At 41.6% G+C, this 16,577-nt stretch overlaps 1 protein-coding gene across 1 annotated transcript in view; it reads right to left on the minus strand.

Annotated features, from left to right (window-relative positions):
- Window positions 1-11,307: 11,307 nt before the first annotated feature.
- TBC1D14 (TBC1 domain family member 14) overlaps window positions 11,308-16,577 on the minus strand; it is a 73,173-nt gene continuing 67,903 nt past the window's right edge. Inside the window, 2 exon segments of the mRNA XM_073661140.1 lie at window positions 11,308-15,941; window positions 16,062-16,200. Coding sequence (XP_073517241.1) covers window positions 15,805-15,941; window positions 16,062-16,200 — 276 coding nt within the window. The 3' untranslated portion in view covers window positions 11,308-15,804.

Raw genomic sequence — 16,577 nt, forward strand, 5'->3', positions numbered from 1 at the left:
AGGTGCGTGATGATTGATAGTCTGTGCCGGTGGCGTGGTTGAGTCACTGGCCCAAACTGCGCACTCTGAAATGTTGCTCTCTGACTCTTCAGCATCGGAGGAACTCGGGAGCATCAAAGCTCGCTGAATTCAGCTTCAGAGCAGCGCTTGCAAGCATGCACTTCTTGCGTAGGAAACTGGCCACCTCTGATAGACTGCAGAGATGGCCGGTTACCTTACCAACAAGAGGACTGGAAAATGGAGAGGAACCCTTTCATGATTTTGCATTTTAGTTTTTTGCTCCCCTTCTTCCCAGAGCCATAACTTTTTTATTTTTCCGTCAATATGGCCTTGTGAGAGCTAGTTTTTTTTGCAAGACGAGTTGTACTTTTGAATTTCACCATTGATTTTGCCATATAATGTACTGGAAAACAGGAAAAAAATTCCAAGTGCGGTGAAATTGCAAAAAAAGTGCAATTCCACAATTTTTTTTTTTACTATGTTCACTAAGGCTGCGTGCCCACTATGCATTTTTCAAGCGTTTTTGCCACGGAATTTCTGCAGCGAAAACGCTTAAAAAACGCTTGGTAATACGCGCCCCATGGTCCCCAATGATAATCCGCAGGTGCTGTGCACATGCTGCGGAAATTTCTGCTGCGGATTATCATTGCAGAAAAATACGCAGCAATGTCCATTAATTTTGCGGACACGCAGCGTAATCGCCGCCATTGACTTGCATTGGAGCGCGTGACATCCGCATCACTGCATCTACACATGCGGATATCACACGGTTCAATGTGCGGATGGTACCCGGGTCTGGAGGAGAGGAGACTCTCATCCGGACCCGGGTACCATAGAAACTGTAAAAAAAATAATTTAATATAAAAAATAAAGATTATACTCACCTTCCGATGTCCTCCCGGTGTTTTCTCCCCTCCGTCTGGTCTGCGGTATGGGTCGCGGTGTTACCACCGCGAGCCACCCAAGACACTGGACGCAGCAGAGAAGACATCGGAAGGTGAGTATAATCTTTATTTTTTACCATTCTTATTCTTTTTTTTTTAACTAACTTGGTCACAATACTATAAATCCATGCCGGTTGCATGGATTTATATAGTGTGAACAAGTTGTCAAGCACTTTCCAAGTGATGCTAAAATGGCTTGGAAAAGCGCTTGATAACCCGCATGCGGAAATGCATGTGAAGAACGCTTGACAAATTCTTCTACCTGGCGGGAAAGACGCATGTAAAATCCGCATGTACAATCCCCATGTAAAATCCGCATGTAAAATCCGCATGTACAACTTTGCATGTACAATCCGCATGTACCATCCGCATGTACCATCCGCATGCGTTTTTCCTGCCAGGGAGAAGCGGAAAAAATATGCAGCATTTCTGCATCGTGGGCACATAGCGTTAATGTTAAAACGGACCTGCCATTATGATTCTCCAGGTTATTACAAGTTCACCGATACCAAACATGTATAGGTTCTTTTTTAAGTGGTGAAAAAAAATCCAAAAGTTTGTAAAAACAAAACCTGCCATTTTCCGAGTCCCTTCGCGTCTCCATTTTTCGGGATCTGGAGCTGGGTGAGGGCTTATTTTTTGCTCGCAGAGCTGACGTTTTTATTGATACCATTTTGGGGTAGATACGATGTTTTGATTGTCCGTTATTGCATTTTATTCCAATGTTGCGGTAGCCAAAAAAATGTAATTATACGTTTTGATTTTTTTTCTCGTTACACCGTTTGCCGATTGGATTAATTCTTTTGATATTTTGATCTGGCATTTCTGAACGCGGCGATACCAAATATGTGCATTTTTAATTGTTTTATTTTGAATGTGGCAAAAGGGGGGTGATTAGAACTTATATTTTTTTAAAACATTTTTTTTTACTTGCTTCAATAGTCTCCTTAGGAGACTTGTAGCTGCGATTGTCTGATCGCATGTGCTAAACATATGTGTAGCAGAAATAATCATCTGCTATGAACACATGCCACGGGGCGGCGCTCATAGCAGATCTGCAGTGACAACCACAAGGGTCTTCTACAGACTCCCGGTTGTCATGCCAACCCATCGGCGCCCCCCGGTCATGTGACGGGCACGATGGATGGAGTTTGTGACGCGCTTTCGGCTCCATCGTATTAAAAGCCGCTGTCAAGAGATTGACAGCGGCATTTAACATGTTAACAGTTGCGGGTGGATCGCATCAGAGGGAGATACACAATCTATGATGTACCTATACGTCATAGGTCGTGAAGGGGTTAATAAGATGTAATTTGCAAAGTTGCTGTCTTTTACAAGTACATTACAATTTTACCCACTATAGAGGGTGAGACGGCTGCTATAAGAATTAAAATTGGTCAAAACTGCTGATATTGGTCTGATGATTTGAAGAGTAAGGCCACGGCCCCACTATCTGTATTTGGTCAGTATTCGGTCAGTATTTTTTATCAGGAGTGGGAGCCAAAACCAGGTGAGGAACAATCAGAGAAAAGGTATAATAGAAACAAGTCACCAATTCTGCATTTATCACCCACTCTCCATTAACAGGTGATGTTGATGATCACTTTGTTCTTCCCATGGGGTCAAGTTTCTCCATGGGGAGAGTGACAGCCAGGCCTGACATGTCATAGTAAGGAGACTTATAAGCCATGCATGCTTCTCTGGGAAATTAAATATGCAAATTGCCTCTTCAGACAGGAAGAGGACTAGAACTCTAGCGCCACCTATTGGAAGCTGTGATCCTAAAAGTCAATATCGACCCTTTAACGAGCCTTGCAATATGACTTTTGATAAAAGCCAAACCAGAATCTCAATTTGCAGACACGGCGTTTCTGGTTGTTGCCCCTCATCAGTGCAAAGTATGAGATCTGATTTGGTTAGGTGAGAGGCTTAAGACTGGGATTTAAGAGGTAAGGTTTCTTGTGGAGAGTGACATGCCAGGCCTGGAATGTAGAGTGAGGAGACTTATAAGCTATGCATACTCCTCTTGGAAATTAAATATTTTCCCCATGGACACATGCACACTCGGCCGAGCCAAATTTTCACGTGTATGGGGGAATCGGAAGGAAGAGTCGTCTGACTGTGCGCCTTCGTGTCCACCACATGACCCGGACTGATTTTTAGTCCTGAGGAGCAAACAAAGGATTCTACAGAACGACAGCGAGCAGAACTCTTAAAAATAGTAAGGAAGTGAATATTGGAAAACTGAAACTTTACATTATACAAACTGTAATATGGGGAAAATATTTAATGGGGATTTATCAGTAAATTCAATTCTCACCTGTGCGCAAGATAAAAGATGTATAATCGAAGGGGTCCGACTGCGGGGGGGTCCGCACAGATCACGTCAATTCTGTCAATCATACAGAAAATGGAGTGGTGGTCATGATTGCACCTCACAGCTCCATTCACAGAGGAATCAGGGACCCCCCTGCTCTCGTGATAATTGGGGGTCTTAGTGGTCGGCCCTCCAGCAATCATACACTTATCACCTCTTATTCTGTGATCAGTTTATTCTCGGAAACAAATAAATTGAGAACCAGGTGTTACCATTCCCCTTGTAAATGGGGTAAATCCCTACTCATTGACTAAGCAGTACTCTTCATGTACGGTCGTCAATTCATTCAGGAATAACATACGATTTAATGTGAAGTTATTGATTAACATGATTTTCTTTTTTATTTAGAAGTGGGGGAGGAAGCAAAGTGGCCATATTTTGTCAAAACTACACCCCCCTCAACAAGTATTGTGGCTATGTGCCACTCTGAGGGGCCATGGTGTTTGATGACCCCCCACAAGCAGAGTACATTTATACAGGTCGCTGCCAATAATTTATAGTTTTATAAATTCATGCGTACAATACATACCTCAGCTGCTACAGAACCTCACTACAAAGAACAGGGCAGATTCCAGTCTACTGTTGATTTATATGACACTTTCTCATCCTTTTCAACAAGTAGAAGCATAGACCGTGTGTTATGATGTTTTGCAGCAGCTGGGGTTCATGCTGTATGATTTACTGACTGCTGTACACAGTCAGAGGAGACCGCCGCTCCATTCATCCCCTATGGAGCTGCAGAATGGAATGACAGTCCGGCATCAGACCTGCCAATCCATCCTTCCATTGCCGATTAGAGCAAGTCCCAGCAGTCGGATCTGCAAGTTATCACCTATCCTTTAAAAAGGACTCGTTACCAGTGCAAAAGTGGCCAGTGTTTGCCCTTATTTTATTCCTGCTGACTGTTCGGTTGTGTGTATTGTAATATATATATACACTGCTCAAAAAAAATAAAGGGAACACTTAAACAACACAATGTAACTCCAAGTCAATAACACTTCTGTGAAATCTACCTGTCCAGTTACGAAGCAACACTGATTGTGAATCCATTTCTCCTGCTGTTGTGCAAATGGAACAGACAACTGGTAGAAATGATTAGCAAGATACCCCCTATAAAGGAGCGGTTCTGCAGGTGGTGACCACAGACCATTTCTCTGTTCTCATCCTTTTTGGCTGTTGTTTTGGTCCCTTTTCATTTTGCCTTTGCTCTCACCCCTAGAGGTACAGTAGCATGAGGCGGTGTCTACAGTACAACCCACAGAAGTTGCTCAGGTAGTGCAGTTCATCCCGGATGGCACATCAGTGCGAGCTGTGGCAAGAAGGGTAGCTGTGTCTGTCAGCATATTGTCCAGAGCATGGAGCAGATACCAGGAGATGTGGAGGGAGCCATAGGAGGGGAACAACCCAGCAGCAGGACCGCTACCTCCGCCTTTGTGAATGGAGCAACAGGAGGAGCACTGCCAGAGCCCTGCAAAATGACCTCCAGCAGGCCACAAATGTGCATGTGTCTGCACAAATGGTTAGAAACCGACTCCATGAGGGTGGTATGAGGGCCTGACGTCCACAGATGGGGGTTGTGCTCACAGCCCAACACCGTGCAGGACGCTTGGCATTTGCCACAGAACACCAGGATTGGCAAAGTCACCACTGGCGCCCTGTGCTCTTCACAGATGAAAGCAGGTTCACACTGAGCACATGTGACAGACGTGATAGAGTCTGGACACGCCGTGGAGAGCGATCTGCTGCCTGCAACATCCTTCAGCATGACCGGTTTGGCAGTGGGTCAGTAATGGTGTGGGGTGGCATTTCTTTGGAGGGCCGCACAGCCCTCCATGTGCTCGCCAGAGGTAGCCTGACTGCCATTAGGTACCGAGATGAGATCCTCAGACCCCTTGTGAGACCATATGCTGGTGCGGTTGGCCCTGGGTTCCTCCTAATGCAGGACAATGCCAGACCTCATGTGGCTGGAGTGTGTCAGCAGTTCCTGCAAGATGAAGGCATTGAAGCTATGGACTGGCCCGCCCGTTCCCCAGACATGAATCCGATTGAGCACATCTGGGACATCATGTCTCGCTCCATCCACCAACGTCACGTTGCACCACAGACTGTCCAGGAGTTGGCGGATGCTTTAGTTCAGGTCTGGGAGGAGATCCCACAGGAGACCATCTGCAACCTCATCAGGAGCATGGCCAGGCGTTGTAGGGAGGTCATACAGGCATGTGGAGGCCACTCACAATACTGAGCCTCATTTTGACTTGTTTTAAGGTCATTAAAAGTGTTGAACGAGTATGTTCTGTCCGCGTATGCTCGGGCCGAGCTCCGAGTATTTATAGCTGCTCGGTGATATGGTTGAATCGCTCCCGTGTGCATGATTTGCAACTGTTTGGCAGCTTTATTACATGTGAGGAATGTGTAAGAAATAGACATTCCTCACATGTAATAAAACTGTCAAACAGTCGCAAATCATGCACACGGGAGCGATTCACGCATATCACTGAGCAGCTATAAATACTCGGAGCTCGGCCTGAGCATACTCGGCGAAAGGGTTAACAGAACATACTCTCTCAACACTAGTCATTACATCAAAGTTGGATCAGCCTGTAGTGTGTTTTTCCACTTTAATTTTGGGGGTGACTCCAAATCCAGGCCTCCATTGGTTAATAAATTTTATTTCCATTGATTATTTTTGTGTGATTTTGTTGTCAGCGCATTCAACTTTGTACAGAACAAAGTATTCAATGAGAATATTTCATTCATTCAGATCTAGGATGTGTTATTTGAGTGTTCCCTTTATTTTTTTGAGCAGTGTATATAATTTTATTCATTTTTTTTAAATTCTAATTCTCCATACAGATCCACAGACACGGGCCTTTTTATTTAGTATGTTCATTATGCTCATTTCTGTGGTCTTTGTAAGAGGGTATTGCTCACCGGGTAATTCTACAAAGCAGCCTAAAGATTTATCCACAGATGATCCTGAGAGCCACGAAACCTCGGTAAATACCATAAAAAATAGCATATTGGTGCACTGAAGAAAAAAAAAAAAAAAGGTCCATATCTCTGAAACCATATGGCAAATAAGAAAAAATAAAAAAAAATAGAAGACTCAGGGGCGGCAGGAGTAAAAGAAGATTTAGGCAATGTTCACATGTTCACACATTATGTTGTTTTTTTTTTTTGTTCAGGATTTTGTGCCTTGCATGTTTTTTTTGCAAAATAGAGCATGTCACTTTTTGCATGGTGGTGAAAAAACGCTTAGTGTGAACATAGCCATCAGGTTTTGCTGCGTTTTTGGTGAAAATAAGCAAGTACAACAGTATGTGAAACTCCCTTATTTTTGTGATTTTACCATCTTGTCTTGGTCACCTGAGATGCCAGTTTGTATTAGGACAGTGTAATTAAATTAGTGAGGTGTACAATCTAAACATTGGCTGAGCTAGGTGTGAAATCGAACAATGCCTGTGCAACTCAATGGCAGACCATAGTGTGAATGTAAATAGTGTCATACAGACTCGATGCACTGCCAGTGTCTTAGGTAAACTATTCCTGAACAATTCACCTCCCTCCACTGTTGCATTTGAAATTCTGGTTAATATGGTTTCACATATGTCTTGCATTGGTGACCTGTGTTCATGCTTCTGTGGTGGAAGGAAAGCTGAACTTTGGCTATGTTCACACATCATGTTTTTTTTTTTTTTTTTGTGTATCTTGTGCCTAAACCAGAAGGAGATTTTTATTTTTCACTGAACTTTATGTACATGCACAACTGAGACAAAAAGACTTAAGAAAAACGCTGAAAAAATGCACACAAAAAATAAGCAAGAAACAGCAACAAAAATCCTCAACAACCTCCTGGCAAGAGATCAGGTTTTGCTGCAGAGAATGAACACTGAAAAATGTGTGAACATAGCCTTAAAGAACGACTTTGACCTAGCGACAGGTTCTCTTTAAAAGGCACGCACCTCCTAATAATTTGGTGGATTTTACCCCAGCATGAAATATCCCAATACTAAATGTAGATAGTTGGGGATCCAACAACTGGGAATCCCGGGATTGGGTCTCCGAAATTCCCTGTCGGATTAGAGCAGTGGCCATCGGCTTTTTTTTTCCAGAAGTCCTGTAGACGCTGAATTGAGCGGTGGTACAGGAGTGGTCAAAGCGCTGGTTCATCTGGATAATTAAAGGGACTGTCCGCAAATAATGACTGTTCAAACCAAAAACACAGGTGCTTCATGGCGGGGTTAAACATTTCAATACACCTTACCACCTGATTGTTTTCCTTCCATCTCCACCTTAATGAAGCCAGATCTGTAAAAGATAAGAGGGGGGGGGTGCAGATAGAGGGAAAATAAGCAGGTGGGAAGGTGTATGTGAATGACTGGCCCCGCCATGAAGCACCGAGGCCTTGTCAGCACTAAATGACTGTTCAAAGCCAGTCTTTTTAAGAGCCCTGTTTTTGGAATTTGTGAAAATAACCATTGAAAGCCACCGACTGTCAAGTAGGCCAAAGTCTTATCTCTGGGAGAACAATGCGATTGGCAGCCCTAAATCTAACATGTCCAATCAACATTTCTCCTGACCATCAGTCAGCCGTCAAACATCTGCATTGCATCTGCCGTCAAACATTTGTCTAATGCGTATAGGGGACTTAAAGGGGTTTTCCCATGAACAAAGTATATTTTAATCAATAGTTCTTGGAATAATAATAATTTCCACAATTGGATGTGTTTAAATAAAATGTTCCTGTGCCGAGATAATCTTATAAATGTGCCCCTGCTGTGTACTGTGTAATGGCTGTGTCTGACCGTGCAGGAACATGGTCTGATCATACCACATCTCCTGGGCAGGGGAGGAAGCAAAAGAGTCTACAGACAGGACAGCCGAGGATCACAGAGTATTCTTGTGAGATAAACCATTTCTCTGCCTGTTTTTCAACAATGTTTTACTTTAAAGTCACAGAACTGCAGACCGTCTGAATGTCTTATTTCCACAGGGAATGGAAGTAAAGAAGTTAAAACACAAAACCGGGTTGATTTTACATTAATTTATTTAATAAAATCCATATTTACACTTCAAAAAGTACAATTGTTTTATTACACCAGAGTCCCCGGATCAGGCAATTCTACACAGCAATCTGTACATTTTACACACACAGGACTCGCATTGGTTTTTCACTTTCATATAACTACGGAGGAAAAGGATGGCTTTTTATTTATTTTTTTAATTTGCCTTGTTTCCTGTATCAAATATTTCAATTCCAGAAATGTGGTTCAGTCTAGTCGGTTCAATCATCATATAACTTTATATAAAATTTCTAAACACTGTTTTGATGTATAATCTCAATGAATGTGAAAGGTTGCATGTGTAAGCATTCTACTGAAAAGGACATGAGGGCGGAGCATTGTGAGGACCACCCTCAGCTCTTTTCAGCCACTCAGAAAGTAGAAATCGCCCCAGTCAGTGCTGATTGGCTGACAGCAGCTGACTGACAGGTCGGTCCTCATGTCCTTTTCAGTTTGATGCAGCCATCTAATGAAAGTGACTTTTAGGATCATTTGCTTGTCCAACCCAAAATTCTGAATAGTATTTCTATAGTTCTTCTTTGGATTAAGATTCACCCAAGCAGGGCTAACGTGCAGGTGCACTCGTTTAAGTTGGTTGTCCTCTTTCCATTTACCAACTTTATAAAAAAGTTTAAGGGATATTCCCATCTGACAAAGGAACGGGAAGTGATCAGTTGGGGTCTAGTCCAGCTTTGCAGAGAACTACCAACATAGCTACATTCTTCTAGGAATAGCGCCACACCTGTCCATAGGTTGTGTCTGGTATTGCAACTCCACTCCATGGAAGCAGAATGAATGACGGAAGAAATTTTAATTCTACAAACTAGAGTGTCCCGGTTTTTTGAAAGAAGGCAGCCATGCTTTTCTTACCCCTTTTAAGGATCAGTAGACCATCTACATTCAGTCAGTGATTGCGTAGCCTCAAAACATGCCATCACTAGCTAAAGTGGAAGACTCCCTTTGTTTTGGACAGCTGAAACCTCCTTCTCAATCTTGGTTTGGACTGGAAACAGGTATCCAACAGCCTTATGAGGGTGCAGAGTTTGGGTAGGAGACCGGTGGCCGGCCTGGACATCGCGATCCAAAGTTGGACCATGAGTGTCAGACGTGTAAAAACTGCCCTTAGTGATGGTGGTTTATTCCAGTGATCTAGGTCCCACATGCTTTTTATTCTTCCCCCTACAGCGTGGTCCAATGTTGAGTGGCTTCCCCCAACAGCAGCAGAGTCTCTGCTCTGGACAACCCCTTTAAATTAGGCGCCAATATGTACAAATCTACAATCTTCGCATCGGTTCCAGCCGGAATATGTCCAAACCTTTCCATATGATCAGTATCTTATCAGGGTTACTGTTTATATATACACAAAATGACGTTTTCACAATCCCTGAATTAGTTAGCACACCCACGTTCCTCATCGGCCATCAAATAATTTGGTATAATACTAACCGGAGACACAGCGGTGTGTACAACTCAACACCACGAAGACCCTCTAAACCCCCCAATCCCACCCCATACATTGTGCAAAATGGAATATTGCATTGCTAATATAACAGTTTCTGACGTTATACACAAATAAAGAAAAAAATATATAGGAACAAAAAAACAGCAAAAACAATTTACACACAAAAAAAGTGAAGACAGACCACCCCACAAGGGGGATCCTGGAACAGAAGCCACAAACATTCATTTACAGACGGACAGAAGTGAAATCACAGTTTATACATAAGATGACGTGAGCTAAATTTCATGTGGCAGCAGCTTAAAAAAAAAAAAAAAGTAACGCTCAATGATCTTCGTGATAAAGTGTGCAGGTGTCAGACGAGTCCTCTACGACACCAAAGGACCTCAGACCATTTGTGCTGGGCATCAATAAAGGAACATCACTCAAGGGGAAGAAGATTTAGTGGCCCTACATAAATCCCTATCCCAATGAGCGCAAGAGAAGACCTCATTATAAATATTACAGTACTTTTTTGCCCCCCTTATATTATACCATTATTCTATCCCTGGTGTGGAAGCATCTGTCCCAATATAAAGGTTTGGGATGGTCCAAGAAACATGGACCATTTTGTGTTCATAAAGTGGATCCAAACATGTCTACTACATCTATTACCCATAAATTAACACTAAAAGTGCTCCAGAATTGTTCCTCTGTCCTCTTCCTGAAAATGTATGAATAAATTGACAGCTGGGTTTTACCGGATGGGGGAAGGGAACGGGTAGATCCCTACACAGTCTAAGTCTATGGACTCAAGCTCGAAGAAGAGCAGTAAGAAGAGCTTCTACTCCTCGGTTTCAGATAAAGGTGGAGGGATCACACCATAGACTTCTACTGAACAGATCTGCTGACATGTCAAAAGGTTTTCTTAAAGTGCAGTAAAACTTAAAAGGTATTGTACAAAATTAGAAAAAAAAAAAAAAAAAAAACAGAACAGAACAGTATTCTTGTCCATGGGCTGTGCTAGATATTGTTTCCCCTATTCCCTTAAGGCCTCTTCCAGACGTTTGTAGCAGTGTTCCTCACAAGGACACATGCCCATTATAGAGTATGGGGGCTGTTCACATATCTGTGTTTCTTGTGGAGACATTCATTTTTTTTGTATGTATGTGTGTATATGTATATGTATATATATATATATATATATATATATATATATATATATATATATATATATATATATATATATATATATATATATATATATATATATATTATATATATATAATTTTTTTTTCATATTTAATGGGTAGGAAAATCATGGATTTATTTTTTCCCAAAATCAAGAAGAATGAATGCCACAATAATGGTTAAAACTGGTGGAAGATGGATGAAAAAAAAAAACTTAGCTTCTTTGGACATATGGGACATCTGAATAAGGTCTAAGAGTTTCTGCAATACCAGAAACTGCCTATGGAGGTGCTGTTTCTTTAAAAAAACAAAAAAAACAAAAAAAAACAGAACCGTTGTTTCTAAAACAGTACAGCCCTTTAAATAAGCAAAATACTACAGAAAAAAGCCTAATTTTCCTGCAGAGATTTAAAAAAGAAAAAACACCCTACAATTTCTGGATCCATGTATACTTTGCTGGAATTTGAGAATTAAAGGAATATAATGTTCATATGGAGATTTTCAGCAAAGTATTTGACTTGTCTGTGGATTACAAAAACAGCTCTGAACTTTGGTGAGATATGAATTGTGTCACAATGAATAATAAAAGAAAAAAAAAAAATCCTGGAAAAATGGAAATAACTTCTACATAAAGTGCTTCTATCACATCCATTGTTCACACAAGCCAGCCGTGTACGCAACCAAAAAAAAAACAAAAAACAAATTGGATGTTATACTATATATTCTATGATATTTTGATGCTAATATTGTCCTGTTTATTCTTTTTTTTGTAATTGAAAATTATGTAACCTTTTAATAAAAATTGAATTTTGGAAAAAAAAAAAAAAATTGGTGTTGTGCAGTCCTGGCGATCAATGGATTGTCAATTCTATGAAATCCAGGATATTCTCTCTTTAATCTTTATTCTGATGAACAGGTCTTAAAAATATTCAAAAATTGGTGAAAATTCTCCTTAAAGGGGATGTCCACTACTAGGACAACCCCTTCTTGAACTAATGGTTTGGCCCCGATAAAATAGAAAAAACCCTATATACTTTCCTCCCATATTAGCGCCGTTCCAGCGGTGTCGGCACTCGCGTTCCCGGGGTCTCTGGTGCGGTGGAATGACACGTGTCCCCGGCGCCCAATCAGCGCTTCGTCCCTGTTCCCGCCTACGTACAGATTGAACATGAAGAGGAAGTCAGATCAGCCGCATGTTCAATCCGTACGTAGGAACAGGAACGCAGCGGTCACGTGTCATTTCACCATACTAGAGACCCGGGACCGCGAGTGCCGACACCGCTGGAACGACGCCAGCACAGGAGGAGAGTATGGGCCTGATCATATAAAAACGCCCAATTTGTTCAAGAAGGGGTTGTCCTAGTAGTGGACAACCCCTTTAAAAGATGCAGATTTGGTTTCACAAAGATGTGTCCTACTCCGCTGGCCCTCGCCACCTCCTTCGATGGATTCCCCTGTGTATTTCAGTACAGCGTCGAATATTAAAGAGAAAACAAGGCTATTTTCTAGCAACAGCGCCGCCACCGTTCATGGGTTGTGTCTGGTATTGCGGCTCTATAGAGCAGACTTGCAATACCACACATGAACCGTGATCAGGTGTGGCGCTATTTTATTTTGCAAGAAAGCCTTTCACAATCCCTTTAGAGCTCAAATATTTCTACACCCGTAGTCACAAAATGAGTATTGCCCACGCCGGTTACAGTGAGAGACAAAATTTGTGACCAATCCCCTTTGCTAGGATCTAAATTACCAGGAGGCACTTATGAGGATCAGTCACAGTGGAGAGCTTCATTTATCACATGAGCCCTCCTGGTCCTACAGGCAGGAGAAATGGGCTCAAGGGTTCATTTATTGGGTGCCATGATACTACTGAAGGGACAAGGACTCTTTAACAACTGTCACCATATAACATGGCGCTGCATGAAAAAAACAAGACATCAGAGACACTTTCCACCATGTATGCCATCTATACCAACCAGATGGGCAACTTTACTGGATAAATGCAATATGTGACTGGAGCTTTACATGTCTGATTCATATAATGCCCCATTTATCAAGTTTCCATCCCACTGTGCCAAGACAAACCCAGCAGTAATGGTGCAGAAACATCCAATTTACAGACTTTCTACCATACCAGCGATACTTCACCCTCCCAAAAGTGCAAGTTTTCTCCCCACTATTAAACTAGTGCTCGAATTAAAAAAAAAAAAAAAAAAAAAAAAAAAAAAAGTGTTGTCCTCTGGGGATATATTTTTTTGCTGTTTTTTTAACTTAAAATGGGGCTAAATATAATTTTTGCAATTTTGTGTTTCATTAAAATTGTTGCACCGTTTGGCTTTTACAGGATCTACGTTTTTCCTACACACTCAACTTTCATAAAATAGACAAAAAAAAAAGGTGTTCGAACGAGCTCACTGACAGATTTCAAGTTAACTCATTCTGCAACCAGCAATAGACAGGCTAAACACGCAAACGTTACAAAATTTATACATTATTTTTTTTAGCCAAAAATACATTTGAGAAAGAAAAAAAAAAGAAAAGAAAAAAAATGGACAATTCCTTTAACAACCAGCTTTGAAACCAGTTACCCTCTGTAGAGACTAGGGGAAAAAATACTCAATACAAAAAGAAAAAAAGGAAAAAAAAAAAACACAGTTTGGTGTCTCCAAGGGCTAGAATGACCTAAGTGACGCTTTCGCTTCCATACCTGTGCCATTTACACACATGTGCATCTTTGGTAAGTGCCCGTGGATGACAATAAAAGTACCATAATTATAAATAAATATTCAGGTTTTATACAATATGATCAGTAGTTTTATAACATTACAATGTGTCTGAACCGCCAGAAGAGTCCTTTGTCCAAAGAACTAAGACTTGTTTTTTCTTAAGGTCAGTTTCCCCGCACAATTCCTTTAGGGGGTCCAATGCAGATAATCCATATCCGCAGGGACAAGTGAAGCAAGAGGGATCTACAAAAAGCATAATAGAGTCAGATATGGCAGGGGAGGATATAAATAGGGGTTTATAATTGCGGGATCTGTGTTACTTTCCAAAAACTAGTTGTTTTTTCCTTGCCTGAAAGTTGAACTTTGAGATTTCTGGAGACCCAAATATCTGAACCGCCAGAAGATTTTTTTTTTCCTTAAAATTGTAATCTGGTGTTCAGAGATTTACTTTTTGTAGAAAAATCTGATTATTAAAGCTGTGAAAATCAGAAATCTTTAGGTAACCTCAAAAAGGGGTGTGACCTCTCTGTATAGCGCAAGCCTGTCTCCGCTCAGCACATAGAGAAGCAAGAGCAGCAGCCAGTCCGCGCAGTTACCAGCTCAAACATTATTTATCAGATTTTTCTAAAAAGAGTCAACTTCAGAGAAGTAAAAAAAAGAACCCTAACTGCTCAGCTATACAACCAGAGAGAAAAGGTGCAGACGCGTCAGTGCTACATGAACACACAGCAATACATTTTTCTCTGAACGCAACATACCAGGGCATGCTGGAAGTTGTAGTTTTAGGACTGCTGGAGAAGCAAAAAGTTTGACCAGACTGTAGATTATGATCTACAGTCATCAGAAAAGGACCTATTTTTTGTGTTAAATGTATTTTTTTTTTATACTTTACTAATCTTATTTCTTTTACATCACACTGTGAATTAAAAAGGCTCATACTTCTTGTTCTTAACAGAAGTCTCATTATCATCACAGACAGGATTAGTGACCGACAACACCTCTATATACAATATATAACCCAAAATCCACCAATAAGTGATGTCACAGCTCTTCTCATCCCTTCACAATGACCATTGCACACGCTCATTAGATGCCTCAATACAAAATAAAATGGTCAGTCTTCTACAGAGGCATCTAATGAGCATGTGGAAAAAACATTGTGGAGTGAACGGTGACATTGCTTATTGTTGGATCCGGTGTCATTTACCGTATATAGGTTTTACCTGTCATTTTAAATCCTGCCTCTGATGATAATGAGCCTTTCGTAAAGAACTGGAGGTATGATTGTAGAATCGCCCCAGTGGCCAAAGTGAAAATTGCAAGACTTCAGTTTTTTTTTTTTTGGGGAAATACAGATTGTGATATTAAAACGAAAAAAACTACATTACCAATGTAAAAAAAATACATTTAACATAAAAAACTTTTTTAAACACTAAGTCACATTCACTTTAATCACTAGCATCTCACAAAATATTGGTCTGGGCTTTCTCATTAGTTTGTGACAAAAGACAATGTTCTCTTGAATAATCCCCAACGTGAATGTCCACACCAACAAGGAGAATAATAATATATTAATAATGGCTGGAACTTTTTTTTTTTTATATATATAGAGCTCTAAGTCCCCCTGCACCGAAAGCTCTATATAAAAAAAAATCTGGTTACCTGCAGCCACAAGGGGGCACTTATGGGAAGGGTCAGCGAACTGCATACAGGTTTAATATAGGGTTCAATGTCTTAACAGTATGCAGTAAGCTCAAGAGCTCCCCCTTGTGGTGGCTGCAGAAAATAAGAATTTTGTCACCTGCCGCAAACTTTCACTTGTTCTTTGCAATGGAAAAAAACTGTACAAAAAAAAAAAAAAAAATGCATTAATACACTACTGCACAGGCGGAGGCCTGGCCTCACGGATTCAAGACAATATTTGCCAAGCCTGGTCCCCGCTGATCAGCAAGTACTGGCTTAAATGTCTTAAGGCCATTTCCAGTGTTACACAAAATCCTGAAGTAGAATTATGTTCTCTCTCTGTCGAAAACAAAATCCTTTATGTTCTGTCCTGAGTTAATAGTCAGCGCTTCAGAGCGGGGCTCCTGCTCTCCGTGTCGCGGGTGTCTTTCTGTAAAGCCGAAAGGATCTGGAATATAAGAGACGAGGGGCGTGAATGCATTACCCCAGGTATATACAACATATGCATCTCATAGGCAGCTTAGGAGCCGGTTATCACCCAGATGCAGGCAGCATATCAGCATGCTGGAGCCCAGACCATGAGTCTCAACAGGGAATAGACCTCAGAGCGGGGGTCCTCCTCTCCAATTAAGGTCTCACTTTGGAGGACTGAGCTATATATTCTGTGCTGCGGCCACAACGCAGGGAGTAGACCTAGCGGGACAACCCTTACAGCATGGAAGAAGTTCCCGTCTGGGGTGCCATGAAATATTTTGCAGCCGTCACTAGGAGGCGGCGTCTACAGGGCCAAGTATTTTATTCATTTAATCTATGAGGTTTTGCCTGAAGCCGCTCACTGGGGTAGGAGGGGCGCGGTGTAGGGTGGCTAAAATGGGATGTCCCACCTAGACCCCTTCTTGTAAATCATCTGTCATCTCTAAACCCGGGGATCAGGGCTTAACCCGGGGGAAAGAGAGAGACAGAGAGACAGAGAGAGAGAGACAGAGAGAGACAGAGAGAGAGAGACAGAGAGAGACAGAGAGAGACAGAGAGAGAGAGACAGAGAGAGACAGAGAGAGACAGAGAGAGACAGAGAGAGACAGAGAGAGACAGAGAGAGACAGAGAGAGACAGAGAGAGACAGAGAGAGACAGAGAGAGACAGAGAGAGACAGAGA

The sequence above is a fragment of the Phyllobates terribilis genome, unplaced genomic scaffold, assembly GCF_046119375.1.
Source record: "Phyllobates terribilis strain yellow unplaced genomic scaffold, ASM4611937v1 Scaffold_1__5_contigs__length_1240528914, whole genome shotgun sequence".
In the NCBI taxonomy this organism is placed as follows: Eukaryota; Metazoa; Chordata; class Amphibia; order Anura; family Dendrobatidae; genus Phyllobates; species Phyllobates terribilis.